Source organism: Megachile rotundata, chromosome 12 (genome assembly GCF_050947335.1).
Source record: "Megachile rotundata isolate GNS110a chromosome 12, iyMegRotu1, whole genome shotgun sequence".
Lineage (NCBI taxonomy): Eukaryota > Metazoa > Arthropoda > Insecta > Hymenoptera > Megachilidae > Megachile > Megachile rotundata.
Genome location: NC_134994.1, coordinates 14724418 through 14752137, shown reverse-complemented (window position 1 = coordinate 14752137; position 27720 = coordinate 14724418). Strand labels below are relative to the sequence as shown.

Sequence of the window (27720 nt, the reverse complement as noted above, 5' to 3'; positions counted from 1 at the left end):
AGCTAGGAATACTCGACGGGATTTTTGTAGGTAGGTTGCATCGATGAAAATTGTCGATGTTACTTTCATAAGTGTCATCTGTGTTCCCATTGTTCCTCGTTACATTGATCCGACCGCAGTGAAACGGGTCAATGGTTTTTCGTACAATGCTCCACCGTTTCGTTTCAATGGGACAAAATTAATGAGACGCTTCCGATACAATTGATCGACGGGCCAGCTATTTAATAAGCGAGAAAGGAACTGAAATCGGCCCCTCTCGGTTGAGTCGTAAGTGACGTTAATTCGTTATTCGAACAAGGCCGTTGTGGATGAACGGGGTTACACGGATGCCACGACGGGGAAAATTATATTCGCCAAATTGAAGGAATTCTTGATGGGATCCGGTGTTTGAAGCAGCGTCAGCTGCGAAACCAGGTTAAACAGGGGCTAAAAGAAACGAGGAAAGTCGAGAAGGACGTAGTCGCGAGATTTACGATAATTCTAGCCTGACCAAACTCGTCACGTACCTCGAGTCGCGTTACAGAAAAATTTACGCGCTGAAAATTAAAAGGAACGGTCGTTGCACGTAATCGCGTCGAACTTTCTACGTTTCGAAATTAGTCACTCGATGAGAGAGAACTCGATAATGTAACGATATCGAGTAGGTTTATTGGGTGTTTTCCGAGTCATTGCGTTTAGCGAGGGGACTAAATATCGGCTTCTAAAACAATTATCGAACAAGTCGATAGCGACGCAAGTGGATTTCTTTTCTTCTCGAAGCAAGGTGTTTATCGTTCAAGGTACGTCTTTTTGCGGGGATCGGACAAAGCACTCTGATAACACGACCCTATTCCCGGAGACAAGTGAATCGAGCTTAAATGCCCTCTATAGCTAGCGAAAACAAACACGAGTTCTTCAATCACGGGCACAAAGGACGCTCCACGTGTACTCCTAATCGAATATCGCTAGCGGAGTTCGACTTCGAACGAGCTTAAGTGTAATCGATGTCTTCCATCGGGAACTGCTTCCTCTCGTTGGAACATTGACTTGTTTCGTGACTTCGTTAAGCTGCAACGCAAACTTCCTACGACGCAAACGAATTCGAGACAATACGAGCTGAAAGACCGACGAACGTGTTTTGGAAATACTCGCGAACAAATAAAAAACGGAGGCAAACTTTCCTAATTTATCGCTGGATCTTATAAATACTGCGGGTCGTTCATAAACGTTGTCGCAAGAAACGCTGCGATACGGTTTGTGGCCTCCGATCGAATTAATCAGAGATATTGTCGGGTGTATAAAAATTGGAAGAATAAAAGTTCTCGAATTTATCGTCCCGCGTTACAAATGTCGTTTACAGCTCGCGTAAGAAACGTCGCAATTCGCTCGATCAGCGAGATACTCCCCTGCCGTAGAACTCCGAGGAACTCGTTTCAGGCTGTAATCGGTGCGGCAGCTCCCGGAATAGCAGGACTTTCGCGAGCCATCCCCCGGGACATCGAATTTTTAATTCGACCCGCGAAACTTACGGGACGAGCCGTTTATCGTCGGCGAAAGTTTCGACGTCGCGGCCTCGTTCGTTGCTCGAGAATCGTCGGAACACGCCATTGTGAAGAGTTCCTCGTCAAAACGACTGCTTGATTTCCTCGAAGATTAATAATCCTCCGACGAAATGACTGTGCGGACCCGTCCGCACCGTTGGAAGCCTGGCTAAGATGGCGGCCTCGCTCAGACGGTGAGCAGAGAATGGAAGTTTGTTCGAACTTTATTATAAAACTAATATTTTCCAAGTTCTATGAGGTATTACGATAGTTTTCTGAAAGGGCCTGCCAGTAGAGCGGCAAGGCGAAATGGTTCGCGGGCGAAACTTCAATATTCGGCGACCATAACGACATCGGCTGATATATTATTTCCTATAACTTCTCCTCTTCCTCTCTCTTTTCCGCGGCTTTGTCTGGCCAACTCGCGAGACGAGAATAAGAAGATCGGGAAAGAAAGTTGATTAAGAATTCCGATTTTTCCAACGCACCTCTCCTTCGCCCTAACGCGTGGTCCTCGATCGATCGAGTCTAACGAGCCGTCTAATGTCCCAGAAATGCTACGTACGATGGACTCGCTTAATCTATGCTGGTGCATGCGACAAACGTTGATTATCGGATCACCGCGAGCAAATTGGCCGCATTAAACGCGATTGTTAATAAAGATGATTTCCGGATAATGACCGAGGAAAATGGAAAAAAGCTTCAATCAGGAAACGATAGCGACTGCAATTTCCGCGGAACGAGAGCATTTAAAACAGCACGGAAAGCGGATTTAAGGGGAATCTTATTAGAAGACTGATTTACGAGCCGGTGTAATTTAAAACTATTTATGAAGCGTTACCGCGATACCGCCGGGCATCACCGTGAAGCTGTAAGGGAAAGGAGAGTGAAAAAACGAGAGATAAAAATTGAAGATCTACTTTCCGCGCCACGGAGAAGCTTCCATTGTTTTCCTTCTTCAAAGACTCAAACTAATTTTCCTTCTCCCTCGACTCTTCCTGTAGTCATACCCTTTTCATCGTCTTCTTTTTGTTTCTCCCTTTGTCTCCTTATTTTTTCTCTTTACGCCTGAATTTCTTCGCTTCATTTGACGACGTCCAGTGAAACATGAAATACGACAGATTCAACCGTAATTCGCGCGAAACGAGCAAACGCCCATTTGTGCCGCGAAAATAGCTAACATAAACGAAGGTTTTAATAGTCGCGTGTTGTATTACCGCTGGATCGTCGTCTATCGCACTGTCAGGCGTTTTCGGTGTACGCGTTGCAACTCCGCGTACTTGTATCACCGTCTGTCCTAACTCCACGCGTTAAATCGCCGGAGGTTGCGGCACGCGCGTGTCCAGTCGAGAAACCGTAACGGTTCGTCATCTTCAGCGACGCAATCGTAATTGTGTCCACGTTCCGTACGAAATGAAAACCCGTGTAGAAAATTGAATTAAAGCGACGTTATTTACAATACGTTGCCAGCGTGATCGCGATTTACGAGCGGTTACTCGATAAAAGTTATGGTAACGACCAAGCACCCTTCTCGCAGTTGGCGCGACAAAAGCTATCGACAAACCGAATGAGTTACTAGCAAAAACGGTCGACGGAGACACGAGTACGGCTCGACAAAGAGAGCAAGAGGAAAGAAACGGGTAAACAGAGAAGGGCAAGAAAGAGAAGAAAAGGCGGAAAGGAATTTCTCTACCATTTCGACCGCCTTCTGCGCATTTTCCTGCATCTCCGCGCAACGTTCGCGAGTGGTCATTCGATATACGTGCCACTCGGAAATGTCGATAGCGAATTTCTCGGTGGGAAATCGGGAGGAACTCACGGAGCAACGAGCGAGTTCCAGGTCATCCGTACGTGGAACGAAAAGGGAAAGCTAAGGAGAAAGAAAGATGTGTAAGGGATAGACGGAAGAAATGGACAGAGCGAAAGAAAGGGGAGAAGATAACAGGTCTCTGGGGAAGCGAGGGAGAACAAAGGGTGCTTATCGACACCGCACTTCTTATCCCTAGTAACTCCTTTTATTTTATCCGTTTCCCGTTCCACCGGCTAAAGCCTCGAACTCGTAGCTTGTATCTGAAAGATAATCAGACCGGGCCGTACTCGAATGCAGCCGGCTATTTTGAAACGTGCCCCTTCTTTTGCACGTCGTCGTGACCCTACAACTAGCAACTTGTAATATACCTTTTACAGGTGCGACTAAGATTTTTATTTTAACCGGAGAATACTCCAGTGTCAATGAGGTACTAAGTAGATGAGATAATCAAGAATTTTCGCGATAAGCCCCCGAGCAACGCAATTACCGAGATTCGGCGGCGAAAAGTTAAACGAAATAGGAAAAAGGAAGATGGGACGGACAAACAACGAATTTAATGGAGAACGAGCTGTTTCGTGGTCCTCTGCTTTTGGCAGATTAATTTTCCTCGGGCCTCGATCCAAAGCACGGCGCCGAATTTTCATCACAATACGCGAAGTGTAATTGAAAACGGGCTTTACATCGAGCGGAAAAGGGTAAAATCAATATTTAAAGGACTTACCGAGTTTCGATGACGTAGTGCAAGATCGGATTGTTATGAGAATTTGCACTCGGTGCCCAGGATAAATTCACGGACCTCGATGTAAGGTTTGTTAAGAGAGGCCTTTCCGGTGGATCAGGAACATCTGAAAACAAATTTCCAAGTTTCAACCGTGGTTTAAACTGATTTAACGCTGTGCTTCGTTATCTTCGTTCAAGTCGCTCCGCGGTATGTCGAGATTGTTTCCGAGCAGCCTACCAGAGATTCAGCTTGTAATAATATTTAACAACTCTGTTACCGGGTGCTTAAAATTATCTAAGTATCTACGAAATGGCTAAGTAGATTTCGCTGGTATAACTTCTATTTAGGTTGTTTGGTAATTTTCCTCGACGAAAGGTTCGCTCAAAAACGCTGCTCCTTTCGCTTAATAATAAGGGCTTCCACAATTTTGCAAATATTACCAGGCACACGTTCAGGGCAAAAAATTCGCGGCGAGGTGTGAAAGTCACCAGAAGGCAAGTCACGCCTTAACTTTCATCTCGTACCTATATATTTCTCTCTAACAAGAAAATCACCTGGAGCGCTTTTGATTATAAAAACTTGAAGCTCTTAGCCGCGATTACGTTAAAGTTTCTGAAGATGTATAAAACCGTCTGAGGAGTTGTAAAAAACTTTCCACGAATAAAGCAGAAATGTTCGAAGTGTTGCAATTACATACTTCGTCATAATTATTTCTAAACCAGATCGAAATACGAACTACTTTTATGTCGAACTTTATCTAAATAAATTTTCTATCAAACTCTCTTATTAAACCTTCTGAAAAATAAAACCTCGATAAATGTAAAGTACACGCTGGAACCGCGCAATTTCTAAAATCCGTACCGATAGTCTATCGCGAAGAAAACAGCCCTTCGAAAGCATACGCGAACGAAATACCGATCACGCTCGACGCGGTGACTCCATCGGATAAGAGTGAACCGTTTAATATGCATCGCCACGCGACCACAGAGATATAATATTGCGCGCACGTTGCATAAGATCATAAATGAGTACAAGGAGCAGCAACCCTCCAGAATAGAGCCGTCATTCCGCCCTGACCTCTGCACTACCATCAGTTCTTCCATTTACATACACGTTTTGTCGGAGCTCTGACACTTTGTTCGAGCAACGAGGAGTTGTTCGCCGCCTGGATTCGAGCAATTAATCGCCTATTGTAAGCGTAGCCTGTTACGACCAGCCCCCGTGTGTCGATACCCGTGTATACTTCTGTAGCGTTCAATTTGGCCAAACCGTATTAAAACTTTCTCTAATTCACCTCTCTTTTTATCGGGGTTTATTATACCGAGTTCGTAGATAAATTTTAACATGGAATTATATCCGAAATCGTTAACAAGTACACTTTGGGTTTGGGGTCTTCGCTTGGGATTGAGAGTAGTAGAGAGGATTTAACCAATTATCCTTGTATCTGCTAAAGGGGTCAACACTTGGCATTTTTCACAAACGCACGTGTCACGAAGACGAAAGCGAAAAGTGGCGAACGAGGAAAATAAAGCGTATTGTCGTCGCTTAACGAACCCGACAAGCTGCCAAGAGGGAGAAAAATAATCGTTGGCCAACAGGGACGGGTCATCGGGTTCGTTTGTGCGGTCTTATCGAGCGGAACGTGGAAAACGCGAACGGGGCGTGATCGAATCCTCTCAGACTTATTGGCTGACCTCGCGAGCCTGTCAGGACCTTCTATATCCGCTTTTGTCCGCTCGAAACATCGAGCTGGCCAAACAGGCTGGCGCACGTTTAAACGAAACGATCGGAGAACGAGAATTTCGTAGCTTTCATTTGAATGATCGAGTTGTTGAAGGCGTAAAAATACTTCAAAGGCTTGAATTACGCCGTTCCTCTGATGCAATAATTTTCGTTTCGAGAAATCATTTTTGTATCATCGCGAATGCATATAAAGGGTTAATTGTTTCATTATGTAAAGCAGAGACGCGTCCGAGGTTTGTCAAAGTAAATTAATTTAGGCGGTGTTGTAAATTTCGCAAAGAATACAGTTTGGCACGAGCAAAGAAAACTTCGAAACTGTTTCGCAGCTTTTGTCCGAGCGACGTTGTAACAATTTTTCTCAATTAGAGCCGACCACGTTACTGAAACCCAGGACGAAATGCGTCTTCTGCACGGTAACGAGCATCCGTGGACGCTTGATACCGGAAGTTATATAGGTTACGCCGCATACCGACATAACTGCACACAGAGGGACACCGCTGCGCCTGTCCTTTGCTATACGTGGAATATAAATTCCAGCGAGGCCGTTTACCGAAATTTACGAGCGTCGTTTTAAGAACTGTTTTGCCATGCTCAACCATATGGCACCCACGTAAATATATCTCGTTTCGTTTTGTCGTTAGATCTCGACGTTTAACCATTAACTCTCTCCCTGTTTACTCCTTTTTGCATCTTTTCCTTCATTTCGATACCAATAGTCTATCAACGGCGATGAAGAGAACTTGGACTTATCCGCTAAAATTATTTCGATAAAAATTTTAGTTGATTCGGTTGGTCGATTTTGGTAAAGAGTTATAAAGCCATAGAGGTTGTAAACACATTGAATTTGTTGATCGAGGGGTATCTTACTCATCGTCAATATTGAATCTTACACGGATCAATCCAATCTTTAAACACTGATATTCTTCTCTTTGTACAGCATCTTTCCTCGAGCAAATACTTGATCGGATAAAGTAACATATACCTGCCACCGCGAGCCTTCAATCGAACTTTATTGAAACCTGTACCGTATCATTCGACTCTCCATTACATTCTCCGTTTCCGCATCGTATATACCTTAGATATTGTTTACCCGTATCGTTCCTGCATATCTTCGCTTTAACGTTAACGTTTATTCGACTAGATTACGATGCAATCTTCGTGTCTCGAATTTTACGTACACCGATCTGAATGCTAAATTTGAAAGTATAATAATTTAGAATATTTCTAATCGGTTACTAAAGCGTATCGTTTTCAAAGTGGTCCGATACAATGTTACAGGTTTCGATGAAAGCTTTAATGCTCACTCTGTTCAAAGTACGCCGAGCAAGCAGGCGATTTTGCGGTTAGCATCGGTACACGGTATTCCGAATCGATTTCCCGGCTCGTAAAGGAAGAAGCGAAGAAGAATCATTGTTTCTCGCTGGGAAACGAGCGCAGGATAAACTTTAAAGGATAAACTGTCTCCTACGGTTTCATCCACCGACGCCGCGTGGGGAAATATTGGAAATACAAACAGTTGCTTCGGATAAGACGATACTAGCCCGGAGCAACAAGGTGAAACAAAAGATTTAAAGAGATGCCCGTATTATCCGTAAATGTTGAGTTATCGATAGCTCTAAACGAGCATACAAGAGTCGTTTAGATAACCGTCGTATAAGAAAATATCCTTGAACATCTCTGCGGTATGTAACGTCGACAGCCTTCAGCGTATCGAGGAGGGTATCGAGGATTCGGGGAGAAAGGAGTCGATGCTGTCAGTCTCGAAAGAATTTATTCGTGCTTTATGATACATTAAAATGTATAAGTATTACGTTCCGCGATTGCGTAATGTCTACATTTCGCGGATTCTATTAAATTGCCAAGAGAAACGGTCTCGAGTAATACCGTTTTCATTAGCAAACTTTGAATATTCATTCTAAGAAAATCCGATAAACGCGCCGCGAATAAACGAAACAAACTTCGGGCAGAGAAGCAACGTTTCCCTTTGCTAGAACATCTTTATTCGATAAACAAAAACCAGACATCTGTGGTTCTTACATCGTTCACTTGCGCGACGTTATTTCCCTGCCGTCCGAATATACGCTGACGTTTTCCCCTTGGGCAGTCTCTAGATTATCGTTAGACGGGGGACGTGCAAAGTGAAAAATCGCAAACAGTCCCGAGGAAATTGGTCGGTGGTCCATACTTGGCCGTTGTATCCAACAGGATATCGATTCGATTCACCGGGATTTGCGTGGATCTCTCGTGGCCAGACGGCTTGGAACCCAGGTGTCGAGCGGCTAGCAGTAATACAAGCTAGTTTCCACGAAGTGCGTTCAGAAACGCTTCGAAGGCGAAAGGATTTCCTCTCTCGTCTTCCTGCGTCTATGCTGCGATTTTTTTCTGTCTGTGCACGCTCCATCTTTCGTGGAGCACTCTAAAATCTCTGAAAGAGCGATTTTGCCGAGAGGGAATTAGGGAGTTAAATTTCATGCATGGAAAGGTATTCCAATATTGCGCTAATGCATGAGCTTCCCAGAACCGAAATCATTGTTGAAAAAGCGTGTTTAATTGAACAGGAAGGTACATTGAAAAATATTTCGACCCTGTACCTAAACAATTTTTTATTCGAACAAAGAACCATGTTCTCCAAAGAACGATAAAGCAATTTTATCGTAGCATTGAAACATTGAAAAAAATTCGCACAATGGTAAACTCATTCGTGACTATATGTGTACAATCTGAGAACGAATTCTAGCAAAAATAAAACCTCGTAGAATAATGCTTTGTTTTGTGTTTCGTGTTCGCTTCGTCGAACCAAATCACTCTACGGTGTAGTTCGGATATCGAAAATACCAGAAATTCTTTCGAAAAACGAGCGAAAAAATGCCGGCAGAAAAATTCCGTCGATCGGTTTCCGCGAAAAACGAAACCGACATAAAGATAGTGGAACGCGCTAATTTCACGGTGCTGTTTTTGATGGGACGTGGCCGAGACGAGCACAGGCAAACCGGCCAGCTTTTCCGTTTTATCCGGTTGCACGAGTCGCGTCGAGGGAGTTGGAATGGCCGAGGCTGGCTAGTTAGAAGCAGCTACGGTAGAGGAACTCGTATTTCTGCGCTATTCGCAAAAATTCGAACTGAAAACCGGCCGTTCATTCTTCTCGCGACGACCCTCTTCAACGCTTCTTTGCGAGGGATTTCTGCCGTAAAATACCGGGGTCGAGGTCGAGTCCAAACGAAATTTCCAGTAATATCGCGGTCACTTCCGGTGTGCACTTTACGCCTTCATTCGAGGGAATTCGCGTCCGGTTAAAATATTAACTCTTCGCTGGCCCGATAGCCTTTTGCAACTGGAAGGTGAAAACTAGATGCAAATTTCTAAGAGGCAACCGAATGAACTTGGGGCTTTCGAGCACAGTAAATTTTGTTTAAACGCGTTCTTATAATGCTCGCTCTGACTTCCATTTAATCGAGACACGTGAAATATATGCAAAAGTCAGGATTGCGGAGAACAGCGTTAGGGAATAAACGAGAGAGCAAACGGAGGATGTTAGCTGGGACTCATGGGAGGAAAAGCAACGTTGAATGGTAGAAATTTCGCTGCTCGTTCGCGGTTTTTATCGCTGTTTCTGCGAATCGAGCTTTAGCATAAGCTTCATTTACGGGACGACGAAACGAATGGGCGCGTTTCTGTTTGCCGACCGGATCCGAAAATAAATAGCGCAACGGGCTCTCTTTCTTCCTTGGCTGAAAACTGGATAGAACGAGACAGCTACAAAGGACGTTTGAGCGACGTTGAATCTTTAATCACGCTACCATGGTGAAAAATGGCGCGTCGTTTGAACAAGAAACAGAGTAAATTTCGTTTTAGCCAAACACCGTTGCTTATTGCATCACGATACTTTCATTACCGTCGATCTTCCTTTTTATACGCTCTGAATTATTGATACTAATTTTAATTAAGGGAAACTTCAATCGTTGGACACCTATCCGACTCCTTTTGCTTTGCGATCTGAATTTTCAGCCCCTGAGGTGCAATCACGGAGAGCGCTGCTTAAATTTTTACCTCGTCGGAAAGATTTAAACCTATTCATTCTGATCTAAATTTGATCGATCTAAATTTCAATTTTATGTAAATGACGGCTCGTATTTTATTCAGTCAGCGAGATAATTTTGCAGTCCCATAAATTCAAATTTGTTCCGACGGCGCATCTTATTGTTAGTAAAGACATCCGAACGTAAGCCGCGTCCAATGGGATAAGCATTCCGACGTTTCTTCATCGAGGGGTCAAGACACGTCGAGATACTTATCCTGTTGCACCCGACTTATATCCCGAAGTTCCTTTTACCAATAAGCACGAGAAACTGGGTCATGAAAGTCTCGAGAATCTAATACGTTGTACTTCCTCTTATTTCAGACTTCCTCGAGCGAAGAAGCTTTGCTAAAAGTATTCTCGTATGCAAATCGTTGTTAAGAACAAAGATCCCTTAATCCGCCATCTTTTCTTGCGCAGACTAATGAACCAGCTCGAAACTTTTTCTTCGAATTACTACGACGATAGATTAGTATTATATCTATTTATAATTTTTTTGTCTTATCGAAGTTTTTTCTATCTCTTATGACTGCAGATTAATCGGAAAAACAGTTGTCAGAGTAAATGGCGAATCCAACGATAAAAACGTGGCCATTCAACAATGTATTCGATCGAAAACAAAGCAGATTCAACGCTCAAATAAGCTAGCTGCGTCTCACACTGAATTCGTTTCTTGTACGCTCAGGTTGTTTCTGGTTGAAGCAAGTTCTTCCGGCTCGTCGTTCGTTATCGTCACCGTGCACCACCATTATATTATTTCGTCCAGGGTTTTTTGCCCCGCGGTCGCAAGTATTACGTCGCTCTAAACAAATGGATTATTCGCGGCAACATTTGTCTCCGTACTTTAGCCCGCGTGCTTAAAGCATCCCAGAGACGCAAGTAAAATATTTGCCCGCAAGACCGTGCCCAAGCGACTTCTCATATTTTTGCAGGTCACCCTCGTACCTTTCCGACTCGTTTCTCGTCTTGTTTCAGCCACGACCCTTTTATAAAATCTGTCAACAGGTATTTTTACGAAGGATTACGGAATCTTATCTGTAATTTGCGACGACGTGGAGCTAATGAACAACTTTTTACCATCAAATCAGATGGTTGAAATGATCGAATTCGCACTCTAGAAATCGTAGGCGGTGATCCTTGATCGCTACCGCGAGAAACAAAGCAGCCCTCGATCTTTTCGAGACATCGGATATTGTACAGCGTGCACGCGAAAATGTAACATCAACGCAGACACGGGCGTGCAGCGCGCACACCATGAAGCGTTTGCGACATCGTAAATAGACCGACAAAATCATATACGCGCAAACAAGATGTGGGAACGAGACGTCGCAGCTACGACAAACAACGCTCACGGCCAGGTGAACAAATATTACGCGTATATGAGATCGTGCTTGTCAATACGAAGCTCGTCGAAGGGAATGTTGACGCGAGACAACGCCGAGGAACAACCTTCAAAGAACTTCGCGAGAACGCGTTTTAGAACTTGTTCGGGTTCTTCCGCAGTTTTCAATTCGTAATTTCACTTCAAACATTGGGAAGAAAATTTATTTCAAATCTGATAGAATCACTCTGTAAAACGAAATTCTCTAATAGATTTTCGAAATGTTTGTAAACTTTAACAATCGACATTCGAACGATCTCGGTCTTATATCACCTCGCGCCATCACTCCATCAATATTATATCTCTTTATATCTCTCTCCACGTAGACCGGATATTTGCCCACCGCTACGCAGATATTGCATTCTTCGCGAGAGCCTTGAACCTCCATTTCCTTCCTACTCGCTTCTCATCACCTTTCCCCGACGAGCACGTACACTGTTCCAAATGAAACGTAGAATGTTCGGTCGTGGTTGGAAACGCGTCTGATTCCCTCGAAAAGACAAAAATTTTTATTTCTGCAACGATTTATTCGCGCGTTTCGCAAATATCATGTTCAATATTTAAATTCCATTTCGTCGGACTATAAACTGATGGTAAAGAACGTGTACACCTCGTGTAAACGCGCGTTGAAAAGTGAAGTATAAACAGAAATTTGTATCGACGAGATTTTGAAACGTTGTCGAACGTTATATCGCTGCGCGTTAGATTGCCATCATCAGATTATCACGCGCTGTATTGTCACGTATTGGCTCGCTGTACGTTGGATTGGCACGTGTTGCATTACCACGCATCGGATTACCATTTATTAGATTAGTACTCGCTACATTATTACGCATTAAATTGCACTCCGTTAGCAGCACGAGGAAGTCGGCGTGGTAGCGGAAACCTTTCGATTCGCTGTATTGCCAGCTGTAACCATTTCCCGGCCCTGTATCTCCGTCAGGGGTAATATAACGGGAGTCTACCGTAATTTGAGCGAGTCGAAACGAACGGAAGTTTCACAGTAAATGTATAACAATTCTCTGCGACTCGTTTTTCGTTCGAGGATCACGGCAGACAAGCTGCCTTTAAATGAAATGCGATTCAACTAAAACAAAACATAAATTCACAAAGGGCGTACGGTATAAAAACGTCCTGGGGACAGGGTTTAATTAGGAACCGACGAGCTTGCCTCGTCGCGGTACCTGTGCGCAGATTTTAATCCCGACACAGTAATTGTTAACATTAGTGCAAAACATTTGTCACCGATACTGCACTTTGACTCGGAACACCCCCATTAACCTCCGTTTTTTTTTTTCATTTCTATCGTTTTTCGAGCGTCGGTGGTTTATCGAAATGTTTGGCATTCAGTTTTTCGTGGTTGTAAATGTTTTGCGTTAACGAGAAAAAAATCGATACCACCGTTATTGCGGTCTCGCGAAACCATGGCAATTATTTGCAATGACGTTCGACTAAATATAAATTGCGCACTTTGAACGAGTTATCAATTTTAACCAGATACCGATATTCCTGCTGAATTATTCATGACGAAGGATTTATGATCGATGTAATTTTTAACGCGTACAACCAGAGCGTTCTCGAACAGCAGCGTTCGGAAGAATTTGACGACGAATCAATGGCGGTAAAATAGACTGTTAAGCAAAGCGGCGGTAAGGAAGCGAATGGGCAGAGAAATTTGTTAGAAGATACGACTGGGCGAGATTCCCAGCTGGAAATACGAGCGGATACGAATTAGCATCTACAAGCGGGGACAGAGAGTTCCCAAAATTCGGTTGGGCGGAACTGGCTGACGTTTCATTACGACATAAATGTCCGCGTCCATATCTGAGATAGTCCTGCGCCGTGTTACCCGGTGTGCACCCGACGTCGTCGTCCTCCTCCTCGCTCTTTATCCTCTTCTTGCTCCACGACTTCGTGCCGGTAGTGGTAGTCGTCGTTGCCGCACTCCCGCCAGCGGGGAAACAATTACTCCGAGACAAAAGATAACGCGTAACTCGCCGTGGAAATTTGCCAAAAGTGTCAAGTCTACTCGTAGCTAGCGTGCTCCTTCGTGGCCTATCGGGCTGCCATTCGTCCCGCTCGTTCGCCTAACACGCTCGCGGGAACGCGAAGATTCCCCGCTTGCCGCTCAAACTTTGGCGTCGCGGTAAACTGTCCTGACGATCGTTATCGCGTGGATTTATTCGACGGAAGATTGAACACGACCGACGATAGGGGTCGAGCCTGATGAGGGCTTCAACGGTCCGATATAACACGAAATTTCAATGATCCTCCGTTTGTCTTTCCCTTTTTCGCCATTTCACCTGCGATTCGTGTAACTTACCTTTCGAGTATTTGATCTTGATTTTAATTACTATGTAACGTACACGGTCCAAATTTGAAATTTCATCGTGTTTGTAGAGGCGCACAAAGAGACTGGGAAGAAACGACAGCTCAATTTTCGTGTCATGAAAAACAATTAGCGAATAGTAACGATCGGTGCTTTTAGACATATTTTCCGGAAAATTCCCGTGTTCCCTCTGTGGCAATAAACGCGACATCTTTCTTCCTGCACAGAGAGTGGACACGTCGCGTACACGTAACAGCGATAACGGTGCAATCAATTTTGATTTGTAGGACGTAATATCATGTCGACGAAGTAATCTAACCGGCGTTTTCCACCGAAATGTCCGAAACGTATCTGTCGAGCCGCGAAAAGCTTCAATTTTAACTATCGGCCAACGCGTGGTAATGAAAAAAACAAGGAACAAAAAGTAAAAAAAAATTGATGGCTCGCGTGAAAGCAATAGCCATTCGCGATAACGTCAAGCATTACCCTTTAATTTTCTGCCGGTGTACGCGACAGTTCTATAATTTCCATTACGACGAAAAGTTGCCGTCATTAGCGATCCATAAACCCTTTCGCATCGTTCTAACGAACTAATAATTCCTCGTGGCTACCGACGGCGCTTTTAGAACACCGCTTATCCGGCTTAACCAACACCTATAGGCAATGGCTATTCACGAGTTGTTGATGTTCCACACCGGTGACGTCTACGTGGATCTTTAGGGAGCTTTTACAAAGCCGAACGTCCACCGCATACTTCTGCCCTGGGGTACATCGGTCCACAACTCGAGTCTATGTATCTGCGTCGCTGCTTTAAAGCGATACTTATGGGAATTGCTAGGTATCATTTATGGACCCAGAAGACTCTCCACGGAATCTATACGATGGCTCGACTCTTCTTGCCATATAATTCTTGAGTGAATGAAGGTACTACGCATAGTTACATTTTTACGTTAAATTTATTTTTGTAAAATTATGACTCGTATCGTTTGAAACATTTTTCCGTCCGCCATTGCACGTTCGAATCGTCTCTAATCGTATTTGACTGCTACCACCGACCAGATTTACGCGAGAAAGAAGCGGGTAAAGAGACTTTTTTCGACGCAAAATGGCAGAAAGTGCAATGAACCGGATGCGCCTGTACAAAAGCACTTTCTTCGAGGCGGACGTGGTCCAAGGAACGGAGCCAACGCGTTCGATTCAACGTTGTAACACTTCTTAAGTAATCCAAAGGAGGGAAGACGCGCGGAGAAACCGTGAGAAGATGTATAGAGCGGGCGGAAGTAGTCGTAAAATTTATACGAAAGATAATGTATATCAAGATGTTTCCAGGCGTTCTCGCCAAACGCAGACAGAAGTGGCTTATTTCTGGTGTCGGGGCCTCGACCGGCTAAAGAATGTCCCACGTTTGATTTATACCACGCCACGGAAGTTGCGGATGCACAAATATCTCCTGTGCTTCGCGCCGGATTGTTCCTGCGAGTTCCGCGCTGGTTACTTTCCGTTGGTAGGGAACGAACGGGCGAATCCTTCTTGACAGGTCACCTTGCCAACGATTTATGACGGAATTTCACTGTTCGCGAATACTTTTTCGCCGGACGAGAAGAACGAAGAAATTTCGAAGCGAGACGAGTCGAAGCGGAGAGCTTAAAGGCTGCTTATTCATAAATTATTGCCGAAAATCGGCGTGTCGACGGTCGTGATACATCGCGCGGTAACGATCGATTTTCGCGATGACACAAAAGGCTTCGACGTCATCGAGACGGAGGAAGGAGACTCAATATCCATGCTGCCAGAAAAATGTCGCTCCGCTATTTCACAAAAGAAACCCGATGCCAGGAAACCATTACTCTCGGACAATCCTTGCTACGTCCGACTCGCTTCCTCTCAAAATTGGATGTTCCTTCAGGACGAAGACTCCACGTGGACGTATCGGGGGATACGCCTTCGACCGGGCCACGTTTTATTATCGAATTTTCGAGACGGCAATCAGGGTGCCTTCGCGTGCACGCTACCATGGAAAATAATCGTGATTCGTCTCGTAACTATGTCGCGATATTGAATTTATCCCACTGTTTGTCGTATATTGGACGGTGGATACGAACCGTTTAACCGTATCCGGTGAAAATCGTGTCTATTGTACGAATAATTGCCGAAATTGAATGAGCTATTCGATTTCGTGTCGCTTCAAAACTGCTATTATTTAAGCGTTCGATATTTTCGTCACGACGCGACGTGTTTGTGTCGCGCGACAAATGCGACACGGATCGAAATCGGTGAACGAGTCGTCGCATTAGAGATTTAGTTTTCCGCCAGTTACACGCTCGCTTATTTTTGTTCGATTTGCGAAGGTAGTAGACGTTCCTTAGAATAAGGTAACAACGGAACGACGCGACGTTCGCATTCATAATTCAAATTTCAATTTTATATGTTTTTCCTTGGTTGTCCCGCGTCTCAAAAGCAACTGCCGTTTTCTCTTCGAAACAAGCCACCCATTTTCCCAGAAATTCAGAGGGAAACCGCTTTCCAGCGTCCCTCGTGTTCCAAGCCGGTTCACTCGTACACACGCATCTACATATGTAATGACGATGCAAGAGGTCTTACAATTCCGTAATATTAAATATGCTTACGAATTCTACTTTTGCGTAATATCGTGCAATGTTAACAACGCAAGAAGCCAGACACCTATTGCACGCGATGTTCTCTTATTCGAGGGACAACGAAAACATCGGAACCAGTCGCAACAACAACCCGTTTCAAGCCCTAGGTAATCAGACCCTACCAATAAACTGTTTCGACGCTCAAATACACCTACTTTGCCAATTACCTCGCGCAGCTACTTCGCCAATTACAACAACCAGCTAGCCGATTCCCTCTCTGCTGCAAAACGCCATCACGCGTGACCGTGTTACTCGCTAGCCAACTAATGAACGCTTCGAGTCCGCGCGTATCCGCGTTAAGCGAGTAACGAACCCCCTGCTGTCGCACAATTATCCGATATACGGTAAAGACCGACACTTGAAACGAATTGAAATTTTCTTGGTATACCGGTGCATGTCTAATTATGTTGTTAATTTGTAAAAAATATACTGGGAGACTAGATTCGAGTCTTCGTAACTGCATACTATAAAGCGTAAATAACACGGACAGAATTTGCACCGAATTGAAAATCGAGTTTCCCAACGCGTTGTAAAAAGACTGAGAATCGTTTGCGGAATCGTAAAATATCTGTATCGATCTCTCACACGTGCGCGTTCACCCGCGCGAAATGAAACTGCATTTCATTTTATCGACGAAGCAGCGCCGGCGATAAAGAGCAGATAAATGCTTTGCAAGCGTGGTGGCGCGATCAACAGTTCGCGATTAATCGTCTAAACGCGGTCATTGTGTTTGCGGATTAACGCGAGCCTCGGCTAAGAATTTAAGAGTACCACATTCTCAATTTGCTTGTACGCGCAATCGTTCGTCGGATCACTAGCCGTGAGCCACTCTGTGCGTTTCCGTTCGACAGTGATCCGGTTAACAGGATCAATCGAGTCTCTCGAGAAGGAAAAGATGAAAAAATAGTGCTCGAGATAGTTGATCGCGTAAAAATTTGTCAGGCAGAAGGTTCGTGTCCGTTAAGCCTGTTGGATATTGCTTGGCTGTTGTCAGCGGTGACAAAATGGTGTCACCGGGAGCAAATGAGCCGTTTTTTTTCGGATCGATGATAGTCCTCGGCCAGGATTACAGGCCGTAGAGAAAAGAGAACGACGTCGGAGAAGGTAAAGGGCTGGAATTTTCAGGCGTCAGGCTTCCCGGAGAAATTTATGGTCGGGTCACAGCTTGGATCGCCATGAACAGTGCTCACCCTCCTTTATCCGAGCTTGTTATCGTTCTGAACCTTTTGCCCTTGTAGGAATTGCATACGTGTGCCCCTCGGAGTACGTACACCTATACACCGTAGCTTAAGGTTCGCTCTAGGCACACGGATACTTGCTACGTGTGTTCTGCGACCACATACAGTAGCGCAAAATTTAATTTTGATAATAAGTGCCTCGTATCTTCGCGGAGAAACGCGCGTTCCACCTCGGGCAACGCTGAAACCGGCTCGTAATCGACCAAAGAAATCGTAGATCGTACGAGGACGTAATAATGGTCCTATAAGATAAAAAAGAAAATGTTTCAACGATATTGAGTTAGAGAAAAGATTGCCGAGATAGAAGAACTTCAGAGATTCGAGATCCACTTTAATGCTTGAAATGTGTCGGTAAAGTCACTAGAAATCTCGTTAATATAATAGCTGCTCGTTAATTAGGTCGAGCCTAACGAGAGCCTACAGAAAGGTTAGGAAGAACCATGCTCCGTGTATCGTAAAATAAAGCGATATCTAACCTGTTTAGACTTAAATTTACCCACAGGGACACTTAACTTGTTCGTTTTACGATTTCGTTTCGCTCGCGAAAGCGTGCTCGTGTATCGCGAAGTAAGATCGATGTTTGGAGAAGTGTATTGTTTGTCGAAAATCGAGCGGTCGTAAATCACGCCGTTTACACGCAACCAACTATCCGACTTTGATGGAACTTTCTGAACGTTAACTCTCGCCTTTTCTCGGAACTTTGACTACACTCGTAGAAACGTTGTTTTCAGCAAGGTGCTGCAAATACTTATGGCATTCGGGTATATGTAATAAATCTTCAACGATCTCGTATAGAATGCTTCACCGTTCTACTTCAAAGCGCGAGCCTCTCCTCTCGGTTGATGCAAAATTATTTAAGGAGGATTTATTTCTTAAACGATGCCGAGTACTTTGATACCGCCGTCGCGCATTCTGCTTACACGTTGACTCGTATAAACCGGTAAGATGGTTTACGCCTCTATCGATTTCAAAATTGCAGAAAATTCCCGCGTTGCTGGATACGTGATTCCGCTTTCGTTAAGTTTCTTATTCTCCTGGTACACACGAATTTGATATAACCACCTTGCGGTTCCTCGAGGCAGCCAGCAATCATACGGAAAACACGTGCACGCGGTTTTATCGTCGCAGAATTCTATCTATCCGTCAGATCCTCGCGTCCGTCTGGGGTTTTTTGATCGTGCTGGGTTGGCGCATCAAAGGCACGTCTTTTGAGGCGAGGCCAAATTGAGTTTTAACGCTACGGGGAACCCGCAAAAAGGAGGCGCAAAGGAAGGACGACCGGTCGGAGAAAAGGCAGGAGATTGAATAGAGAATGCACCGGATATCCTAGGCGCATACAGGCAAGGAACGCGATCCAGTCACCGATTTATTGGACTATCATTTATTCGGAACAGGCGCTTCGATGGCCACGGAACTTCTCGCGTACGCCTTTTTCAGATAACAGGCCCGAGTATACGCAATTCTGCGATCATCCAATTTCACGGTGGATGCAATCTTTTGTCCGTAGACCAAAAAGCTCTCGCAATTATGATACATGTTTCTACGCTTAATGCTGAACGTTCCGTTAATTTATCTGTTCGAATCTGGTTAATAAATAACACGCTCGCTAACGCGATTCCACTATTTCAAACTTTTTATCAGAGCTGGTACCGTTTCGACGCTGCGTTTCCTTACAATTTGTTGCCGTAATGCTACTTTTTAGTTTCAGCTCTTTTTCTTCGCGATCGCTCGATTTCACCTATGTGGCTATTTTCGAGATTTAATTGAAAAAGACCAGTTCTTTCTCTTTTTCGCGAACGTGTGTACAAACTCTCTGGAATATGCATAATCCTGGATGAAGCGTTCTGTAGAGAACCGAGTTGCAATCGAGTTTGCATTTTTTCACCGACTTCGTTGCAATATGAAATAATAATCAACCCTGTGGTAATTGGATCGATCAGTAATTAGTTGCTACGCGCGTTCGTTTCGATTACTGGTAATTGTACGCTTTTTCTCCTGATTTGTTACACAGTTCATCGTCGAACGATTCAATTTTGTGTCACGATGATTACCCGAAACAATCGTGGCACGTATCGCGTTGCATTCGGGGGAACAAAGAGGACCCGAAATCGCTGCTCATCGAATGGAAATATTACAACTTCATGGTGCGCAGAATTTTAATCCAGCCGAGTGTTTGAAACACTCGCGATTAAAATTGACTTGAGTCGCGAAAAATCACCCGGAAACTTTCCACCGATTGCACCGGTGACTGCGTTCAATTAAATTGGACGATAAAAAGTTAGCCGAGTTCAATGGATCAATCAAACTTTCGCAAGTATCCATCGCGTGTCCACTTTAGCTGTGGCTGACAACCCGTAAAAGAACTCGACGCCTCTTCGTTTCCGCAAAGTCAACGCGCATAATTCTGGAAAACGTTGATCGCGTTCAAAAACAGTACTTCCTGTTCTCCGATTCCGTTCATCTTCCGCGCGTGCCACGCTCGCAACATCCCTCGGCTCCATTAAAACCCCCAGGTTGCTTTAATTGTCCGTCATAAGTCAGAAGAATGTAATTTTTCCCACGGGAGAGAGAAAACGTCCGTAAGACGTACATACGTGAAAGGCACGCGGTAGATAGAGAGAAGAAGAATCGACGGAAGTGACGAGGGTATGAGAAACAGGGGTGGCGAAGAACGTGGAAGGAACGATGGTGAACGAAGATAAAGTAAAACGGGCGACGGAGAAGAAAGACGAGAGAAATATAGAGAACAAAGAGGGTAGGCAAGAAGGACAAAGTCGGAAGAAAGATGGAGAGGCAGCAGTTTAAGTTAGCGAGGGGGTGTTAGTGAAAAGGCGGACATTAAGGCGTCAGACCACGTCTTGTATGCATCCCCAGGGTTGCGGATGAGGTATCGTCAAAAAAGGAGGGCGCCACCTGTAAATCAGTGTAATCGGTGACCCGTCCTGGGAGTACATTAGAATAATTTATGGTCGCTAAGACGTAAAAAGGCATCGGTCTTATCCTCTACCGGTTCATTCTTTTCCTTCTCGGTTACGGAGAAAGATAAGGAACGATGGATATCGTTTCGTGAACGATTAAAAGGGCAACTAATTGCAGACAAAATGTTCTACGCTGCATCTAACAGCGATACAGAAATTTTAAATGTCGTATATTTTATTACGCTATCACAGGAGTTAAATATTGTTTCATACGATAAAATTAATTTTTTCCTCATTTAGATAACGTTCAAACATAAATTCCCTGTAATTACGTTTGCGTTTAATTACTGCAGCTATTTTTACTTTGCTACATTGCCTTTATTTATACAAACATGGAATTTATACACATTGAATTTATACCGGTACAACCTGCAAATAAATGTTTTCGAGTACGTAAATGAAGCAATGAGTCCCTGGCGTTACCTTGCGGCGAGATCTATTCCGGAAACTGTTCCCCGCTGAAATTAAAAACATTATAAAAATGTTTGTCGGTGTCGCTATTTGTTAGCTTTATCTCTAACGAGGTTCTTGCTCCGAATCTCTGCTCGTGACGCCATGACCGAGCATCGGTCGTTAGAATTCCGTGAACACCGACGGGGACTTAGAAAAGTACACGAAAGGTAGCAGAAAAGAACAGGATGTTCGCTGCTTAAGATCGTATAATATCGTATCCGTTTGTAACAACGTTCATTCATCGTCGAAGGTGCTGGGCCGTGCAAAGCGTCGATTCGCTCGATCGAAGTTTAAAGCCGTTAATGAACAGAGTTTCGAGGTTGTATCACCAAGAAACCGTAGAGAATGTAAGTGACACTCGAGCTCCATACATCGTAGTTGGTGGTCACCCAAGAGTCGATCACAACACATCAAAACCGGATAACTGAAACTTAGACGAAACTTAGTTCGCGTCTCTAGCAGCCTTTTCAAACGGAAACGGAGAACCTTGAATGCTCCTTTTGTTTCTGTTCGATCTTCTCCAAACAGTCTTCCGAAATTTGTCAACTTGCGTTAACTAAACTCTTGCTAGACATACTACCTTGTGTAACTATTAGTAATTTATGCGTTATGATTTCTGTTACTCAGCGATTTATTACAAATACATCTATTTACAAGAACCGAAAGCAAACATTACGTCCACGTTGACATAGTACAGTTCCAAAGCAGAACATTCTGATCTTCATACCCGTAATTTAACTTGAACAATTGTCGTTCAATTTCTACGTGGAAAATGCTAGCCTATATCCACGATTCGTTCTCAATCAAATCTCGTACCAATGACGGAAATACCGGGAAATAATTCCGAGCATATTTTCAGGAACGAATCGATCGATATTCGAATCGTTTGCGATCCTTTGGTATTTCGACGAAATTCCATTGGATCCGAATAATCTTCCATCAAGCGATATTAAAAGAGTTTACAGTTTATCTGGATGACATAAACTGGTGCCGCGAAGTACGTGTACAAACATGGAATGCCATAGGAATGAAATTCATGTAGGTGCTGCGAAACAACAGGCGTTCCCGCGAGGAATTTTCCAGCGTCCAAACACTCTATAGGTTACGTAGCTTCTCATAGGGGAGTTTCATACGTTTTCTCTCAACTCGTTCGCCAACCCGTCGTTCCAGAACATTTCCTGCAGAGATACGTTCTTTAATCGACGTTTCCTGCGGGAAGTCGAGAACCGCGCCTGCATATATCCGTGCGATTAATTATTTACGAGATGGAAATGAATTAAATTCGATATTGTAATCTTGTTTAGAAGACATACAGTTCTATTTGCTAGGAGCGAATTTACTCGTACTATATCTGGCAGTGTCGTATTGACACGTCGTAACTGGCGTGTTTCGTCAGCCGAAAGATCGCGTGTTTGCTCGCAGGACGAACATTTCTAGCGAGTCGACGATTCCGCGCCGCGTTCAGCGTCACGTGGCTCGAAACGAAGCGTCAGACATTCAGGGTTTCCGGAACTCGGAATTTATCCTGTCGAAAATAACCAGAATCAGATTACCTGTTGGACGACGAATCTCACCCGAAGCTCGACATCCGCGAAGATGGAAATTAAAGGGCGTTTCGTTCAACGGTAAATTATGCGAAACGCGAGGATAAATAAGATCGAGTATTGTGCGAAATGAAGTAACGTCTAATGAGAATCTAAAGTGGTCACTCGTTCGAACTGCGAGAAAGGTGTAACACGAGCGAAGAAGCTCGGAGATTACTGGGAACGACCATCAAGGAAGACTTTGTACAGCAATTTAAATTGCACCAGATGGGTACCTGCAGTACAGGATTTTATCGTCGAACCAAAGTCCTTTTTCTTTCTTACAATTGCCGCTGGAAATTGCGAACTAGTTAAAGCGGATTCGCTCGCGTGTATCTCTTTCCCTTTCTCTCTTTGTATTTTCTGTTTTCCGAGGAGCTAGCTGCGACTACTAATCGTGCATTAACAATGGAATCATTAACGAAGAGGATTGGAAAGTTGAGAAACAAAGTCCGCTCGAACGTAACGAATTTTTTTTCGTTCATTTTCGTTTGTCTGATCGAGAATGAACCATCATATCGATAAAGTCTGTAGGAATCAAAGAACGTCCGCACTACGAAGAACCGTGACATATGCTGCGAATTCCATCGGTTCAAATCCGATTAAACTCGATCCCTCAGTGTTGCCGAGAATCGTCGTTAAACTTGATTACATAGCAGTTCGGCGGGAACATAATTATCCGGTTCTAGAGAAGAGGGGTTTAATGCAAGTTTAAAATTTCCCTGCTCGCCTGGTGGCTCGCGGTTCATCGGAGGTCGGCGTAAGCTGACATGTCCGCTTCAAAACTTCGTTTCCCATCGTTGAAACTTTCTGTGACCCGGCCATTCGATAACGAGGTATCGAGTTTGCTGATGAACGTTGCTATCGCGTTACACGCTCGCATCCAGGGACAATCAGATTATCGCGCTAACGCTGTCCATCCACCGATGGGTCAGCCTGGACGATGCGCGGAACACGAAACTTGCACCTGTTGGTCGAACTTCGCAAGTTCCGACGTTTTATTCTTAACTGCGATCCGTGTCGAGTCTAAATTCTTATTCGCTTAGCACGATTCAACGTAAGATACTTGATACAGAGTTCCGAGACCGGATTTTCCTCTCGTCGGACGAGCGAGAGTCGAACTCATCAACTTCAGAAATCGAAGAAAATTCTGGTGTTTTTGGATGTTACAAGTAGACTGGGCAGAGAGTAGCTTCGAGTCTCTGCAATAATAAAACGCTTTTACCATTTCCGAGGTGCTCTTAAAAGTGTGGACCATCAAGCTTCAAGCTCAGAAAGGTCGGAAGCGTTAGAGGTTTGAAATATTCTATAGCCCGCACGTTCGGATGGTTGCACGCTCGTGCGGTTATAACAATAAACTTTCTTGCGTTTTATACTATGCTTTTCTCGGATGCTTTTGGGCTCCTTTCAAAAAACTACTGCTTAGCTATGTTTACGAGCAGTATGTATCATATACATCAGCGTACATTCTTTATTAATGCTGCGTTATACCTTGAAAGAATCGCAGGATTCGTTTTATCGCGAAACAATTGGGTGTGCTGATGCCGTTTTGATTCCTTGAAGTCATGGGATATAAAAAAGTGCTTTCGCGAGATATAAATATATCTCGATGGAAAATAAGAAAGAAATAAAATGTGTTTGAAAAGAACAAACAGGAAAGGCGAGTGTACGCGTATGAGCGTAGAAAATAGGGCTTCCGGTCGACGTCCTTAACCCGAGCGTGCAAGGGTCAGGAACTTTTCGAATGGCTCGATAAAACAGCCGGGCGAGTATCCAGCTACGTCGTAAATTGTAGGTTGTTCGATCCGAAATCTGCCGTTTAACCAAGTCCACTCGAAAAGCATCGAAACCACCGAGCAGCTACAAGTCCGTTGAAGAAGTGGGCAAATATCGCGCGAAACGCGAACCAGCTACGATATCGAGGGCATTGTCGAGGCTCGAAGGGTGCTTGCGTCGTGTCGCAAACACTGTATCAACAGGGCTTGGCGACGCTATAGAAACCGGCCCCGGAAAGAGTGGAAGCGTCTGAAGCCATTTGCAGAGTTCGCAATCTTGATTGATGCGTCTCCGGCCTTCCTCTACGAACGAACTCCGCTAAAGTGTTTTCGAGCGAGGAGGCGCCAGCGTCGCTTTCGGACCAACCCCTTTTGCTCGAGCACGGTCAACCGTACTTCAAAGCATTCGCCGTTCGAAAATCGCCGATAAAACCAGCGACGCGAACCGAGTAGGTGAGCGAGTCAAGTCGAGCAGCGTCGACCCACAATCCGATAAATATCGAACGTCTTCGCGATACCTTCGCGAAACGTTTCGTCGACCCGTGAACTTGATTAACCGTGCCACCAAACGGTGGTCAATTATCGGTTTACACTCGGCTACAATTAATTATCGCGACAGCGTGATGAATTGCTTCGCGATACGAACAGGAAGTATGGATGCAGAACAAGATAACGAAAACGCTAACTCCTCGATGTTCGCGTTTTTTAGAAATTTCAGATTCCAACGCGCGGCGATTTATCGCTCGACGGTTACGATGAAATTAAAAAGCACGTCGAGTAAAATTTGTGGGATGCAGTTAGGGTCGTTGCAGTGTCTTTGAAGTAACAATTAACGTCGGTCGAGGAAGTTACCGTAACAGTTTTATAAGTCGTTGTAGCGTTCAGAATAACGTAGTTGACTGGTTGATAGGTTAAAATCGATTCGGTCCGCTGGTCGTTTTATGGAACGCTCTTCACCGCGGCAGTGCATATTTCGCCTAAGAGCTTTCACATCTCGCGTGCCCCATCCATTTTGCTCTGCCTGCCTAGTCACGACTAAACTAGGTAGAGTTCAAGTTTCAGCTTCGATGCGAGACGCTTTCTTTCTCGGTTTTATAGAGACGAGGCACGCTCTCGATCAACTCTCTTGCACAGACTGTGCTTTTTCCTCGCTCGGTTTCCCTTTTGTTTTTAGCCTCGAATCGATCTTTCGCGAGAGAGTCGCAGGGCCAGCTGCGATACATTTATTACAGTTTTAGAACCAGAATTAGATAGATGCCTGGAGGAAACGTCAGGAATAATCGTATTAATCGGATGGAGTTCGGTCGTGAGTTAACGCGTTGAATGACACCGAGTAATAGGATGAGAATACATTATAATTATATAACCGAGACTAAATCTGAAGCAACATTAATACTGTTTCAATCGAGAAATAGAATAATCGATATATTATTTCGGTTATTTGAATAATTTTTAACTTATGCCATTTTTGTCATCGTCAATTTTCAGAAAGTTTTACGTTAACGTCGATCAAACGTCGATCAAGCTATAATTTATTATTTAATGACTCGAATCTACGAATATAGATGATTCGTTTTACACGTTTTCTTCGTATTACACGAAGAAAGAATTACATTTCTACGTCATTCTTTGCAAGTATATCAAAGGATTGCTATTTATTCGGCGCACACGCAGATGGGTTGAGAATCGAACCGAAGCAAAAGGAAGAAGCTCACTGACATAACCATTTGGCCAGCTCGAAATCCATTATCGGCAAAACTATGAAGTTATCGCACCGCTACTTGCCAAGTACAAGCCGCAACGGATGAAAATGTAGGCCGTTTCGGGTTCAAGGTGCTTCTCGCGAGCGCCGCTCTCCAGACGATCGTTATCGAAGCGGAAGAATCCGAGACACTCTTCGAAACTGTACCAAGAGGTAGCCATTACGATATTAGGATCGAAGAAGAACGATCCGTGAGCGCTCCGAACTCCTTCTTGCGTATCGAAAGAAAAGAGGCGCAGAGAACCTTCGTAGAAGTTCGACGAACGTCACGCAAATTTCCAAACCGTTTAGCGGTAACGAGTCGCTCGATCCATCTTGCTTCGACGTAGTTTTCTCGATCGCTTTGACTTTTCGATAATGGTCACATACGCGCGAATGATACACCGGAACGTAGCAAACTCTTCGAAAGCGATACGCCGAAGCGAATCCGTTGGGAAACTTCGAACCGCGCGTTACAATCCGTCATCAGCCCGTATCCTCTTGAAATATTCATCGTTCACGCACCGTTGAATTCCGAAACGCGAGCACGCTCTCGCGAACTCGCATCACTCGCACGACCACCGCTCCTTCCTTTTGCATTGCTATTGCACTCTCCAGAGAACGATCGGGCGCCACCCATTTGGAATTTCTTCGTCTACAGATTTAAATTCAACCCTTTCGGCCGAGTTGGATTTTCCTCTCTTCTGTGCTTCATTTTGTTTCAAGTTCCAACTTTCGAAATTTTTTAATTCGTGGACGCTCTTGAAAAGCACATATTTTGACGAACACTTTTCACAGAGTGTGAACAATGTATACAAATATCGGTTTTTAAATGATATCCAAAATTTGTTAATTTCTGAGGAATTTGAAACGTGAATATATATGTATACTTGAATGTAGTATAAATAAGATATATATCGGGTATTCATTCTTTACAGGCGCCGAACCTCTATTTTAATGCAAATCGATGCTCGAAAGCTGTGTGTCAAGTATCGATTTCCATACACGTTCTATCGGTCACTACGCCATTTTCGTTTTTACAACCATTGCTGCTTTCTATTTTAACCTCGGCTCGCAATTGTAGGTTCCAGTGTAATACGCCATTGCCGTTTTTCAACTGACGGACTCTAATTCGGAATTTTACGATCGATTATAACGAAGTTCAGGTAATTTGAAAATTTGCCCTCATGGTTGCAACGAATGCACTGTCGCATATACTGTATAATTTGTTCGCTGCTCGCATGCGCGTTCGACAAATCGCTTGTAGTAATCGATTCGTGGAACGACAAAATATTGGTATGTTTGTTATTAAAACCCAGCAATTTTCTGCTTGCAAATACGTCTAGTAAGCTATAATTTGTGCAGTCAAAATCAGGACGTTTGCCCTGGGAAAAATAATATTTCCCGGAATTTGGATACTGACAGAAAGCAAATTGCGACGATGATGCTCGGGTCACGAACTTTAGTAACGACTCGGAGCAGAAATATTTTTACGCAATTGGGAACAAAAGTTTGTGGCAGTTCGGAAATTTAAAAAATTCTCTCTTCGATGAATGTTCTACTTCTCGAAACGTTGCAACAAGTTTTTAATTCCCGTAACAGGAACATGAACTCTCGATAGGATTTATAACCGCTTTCTGTAATTGATTTCTTTTAATCGCGAGCTTTGTTCGACTTCGTACTTCAAACAGCGCGGAACGGAACGAGATACTCGAT

At 44.1% G+C, this 27720-nt stretch overlaps 1 protein-coding gene across 4 annotated transcripts in view; it reads right to left on the bottom strand.

Moving 5' to 3' along the window:
• LOC100876720 (putative receptor-type tyrosine-protein phosphatase mosPTP-1) overlaps positions 1-27720 on the bottom strand; it is a 289852-nt gene that overhangs the window by 55077 nt on the left and 207055 nt on the right. For all 4 annotated transcript variants that reach the window (XR_013040155.1, XM_076538261.1, XM_076538262.1 and 1 more), the window contains exon 3: positions 4052-4175. Coding sequence is in view for 3 of the 4 variants with exons in the window: in XM_076538261.1 (XP_076394376.1) it covers positions 4052-4175 (124 nt within the window). In the remaining variant the exon portion in view is untranslated. The remainder of the gene's footprint in view (positions 1-4051; positions 4176-27720) is intronic.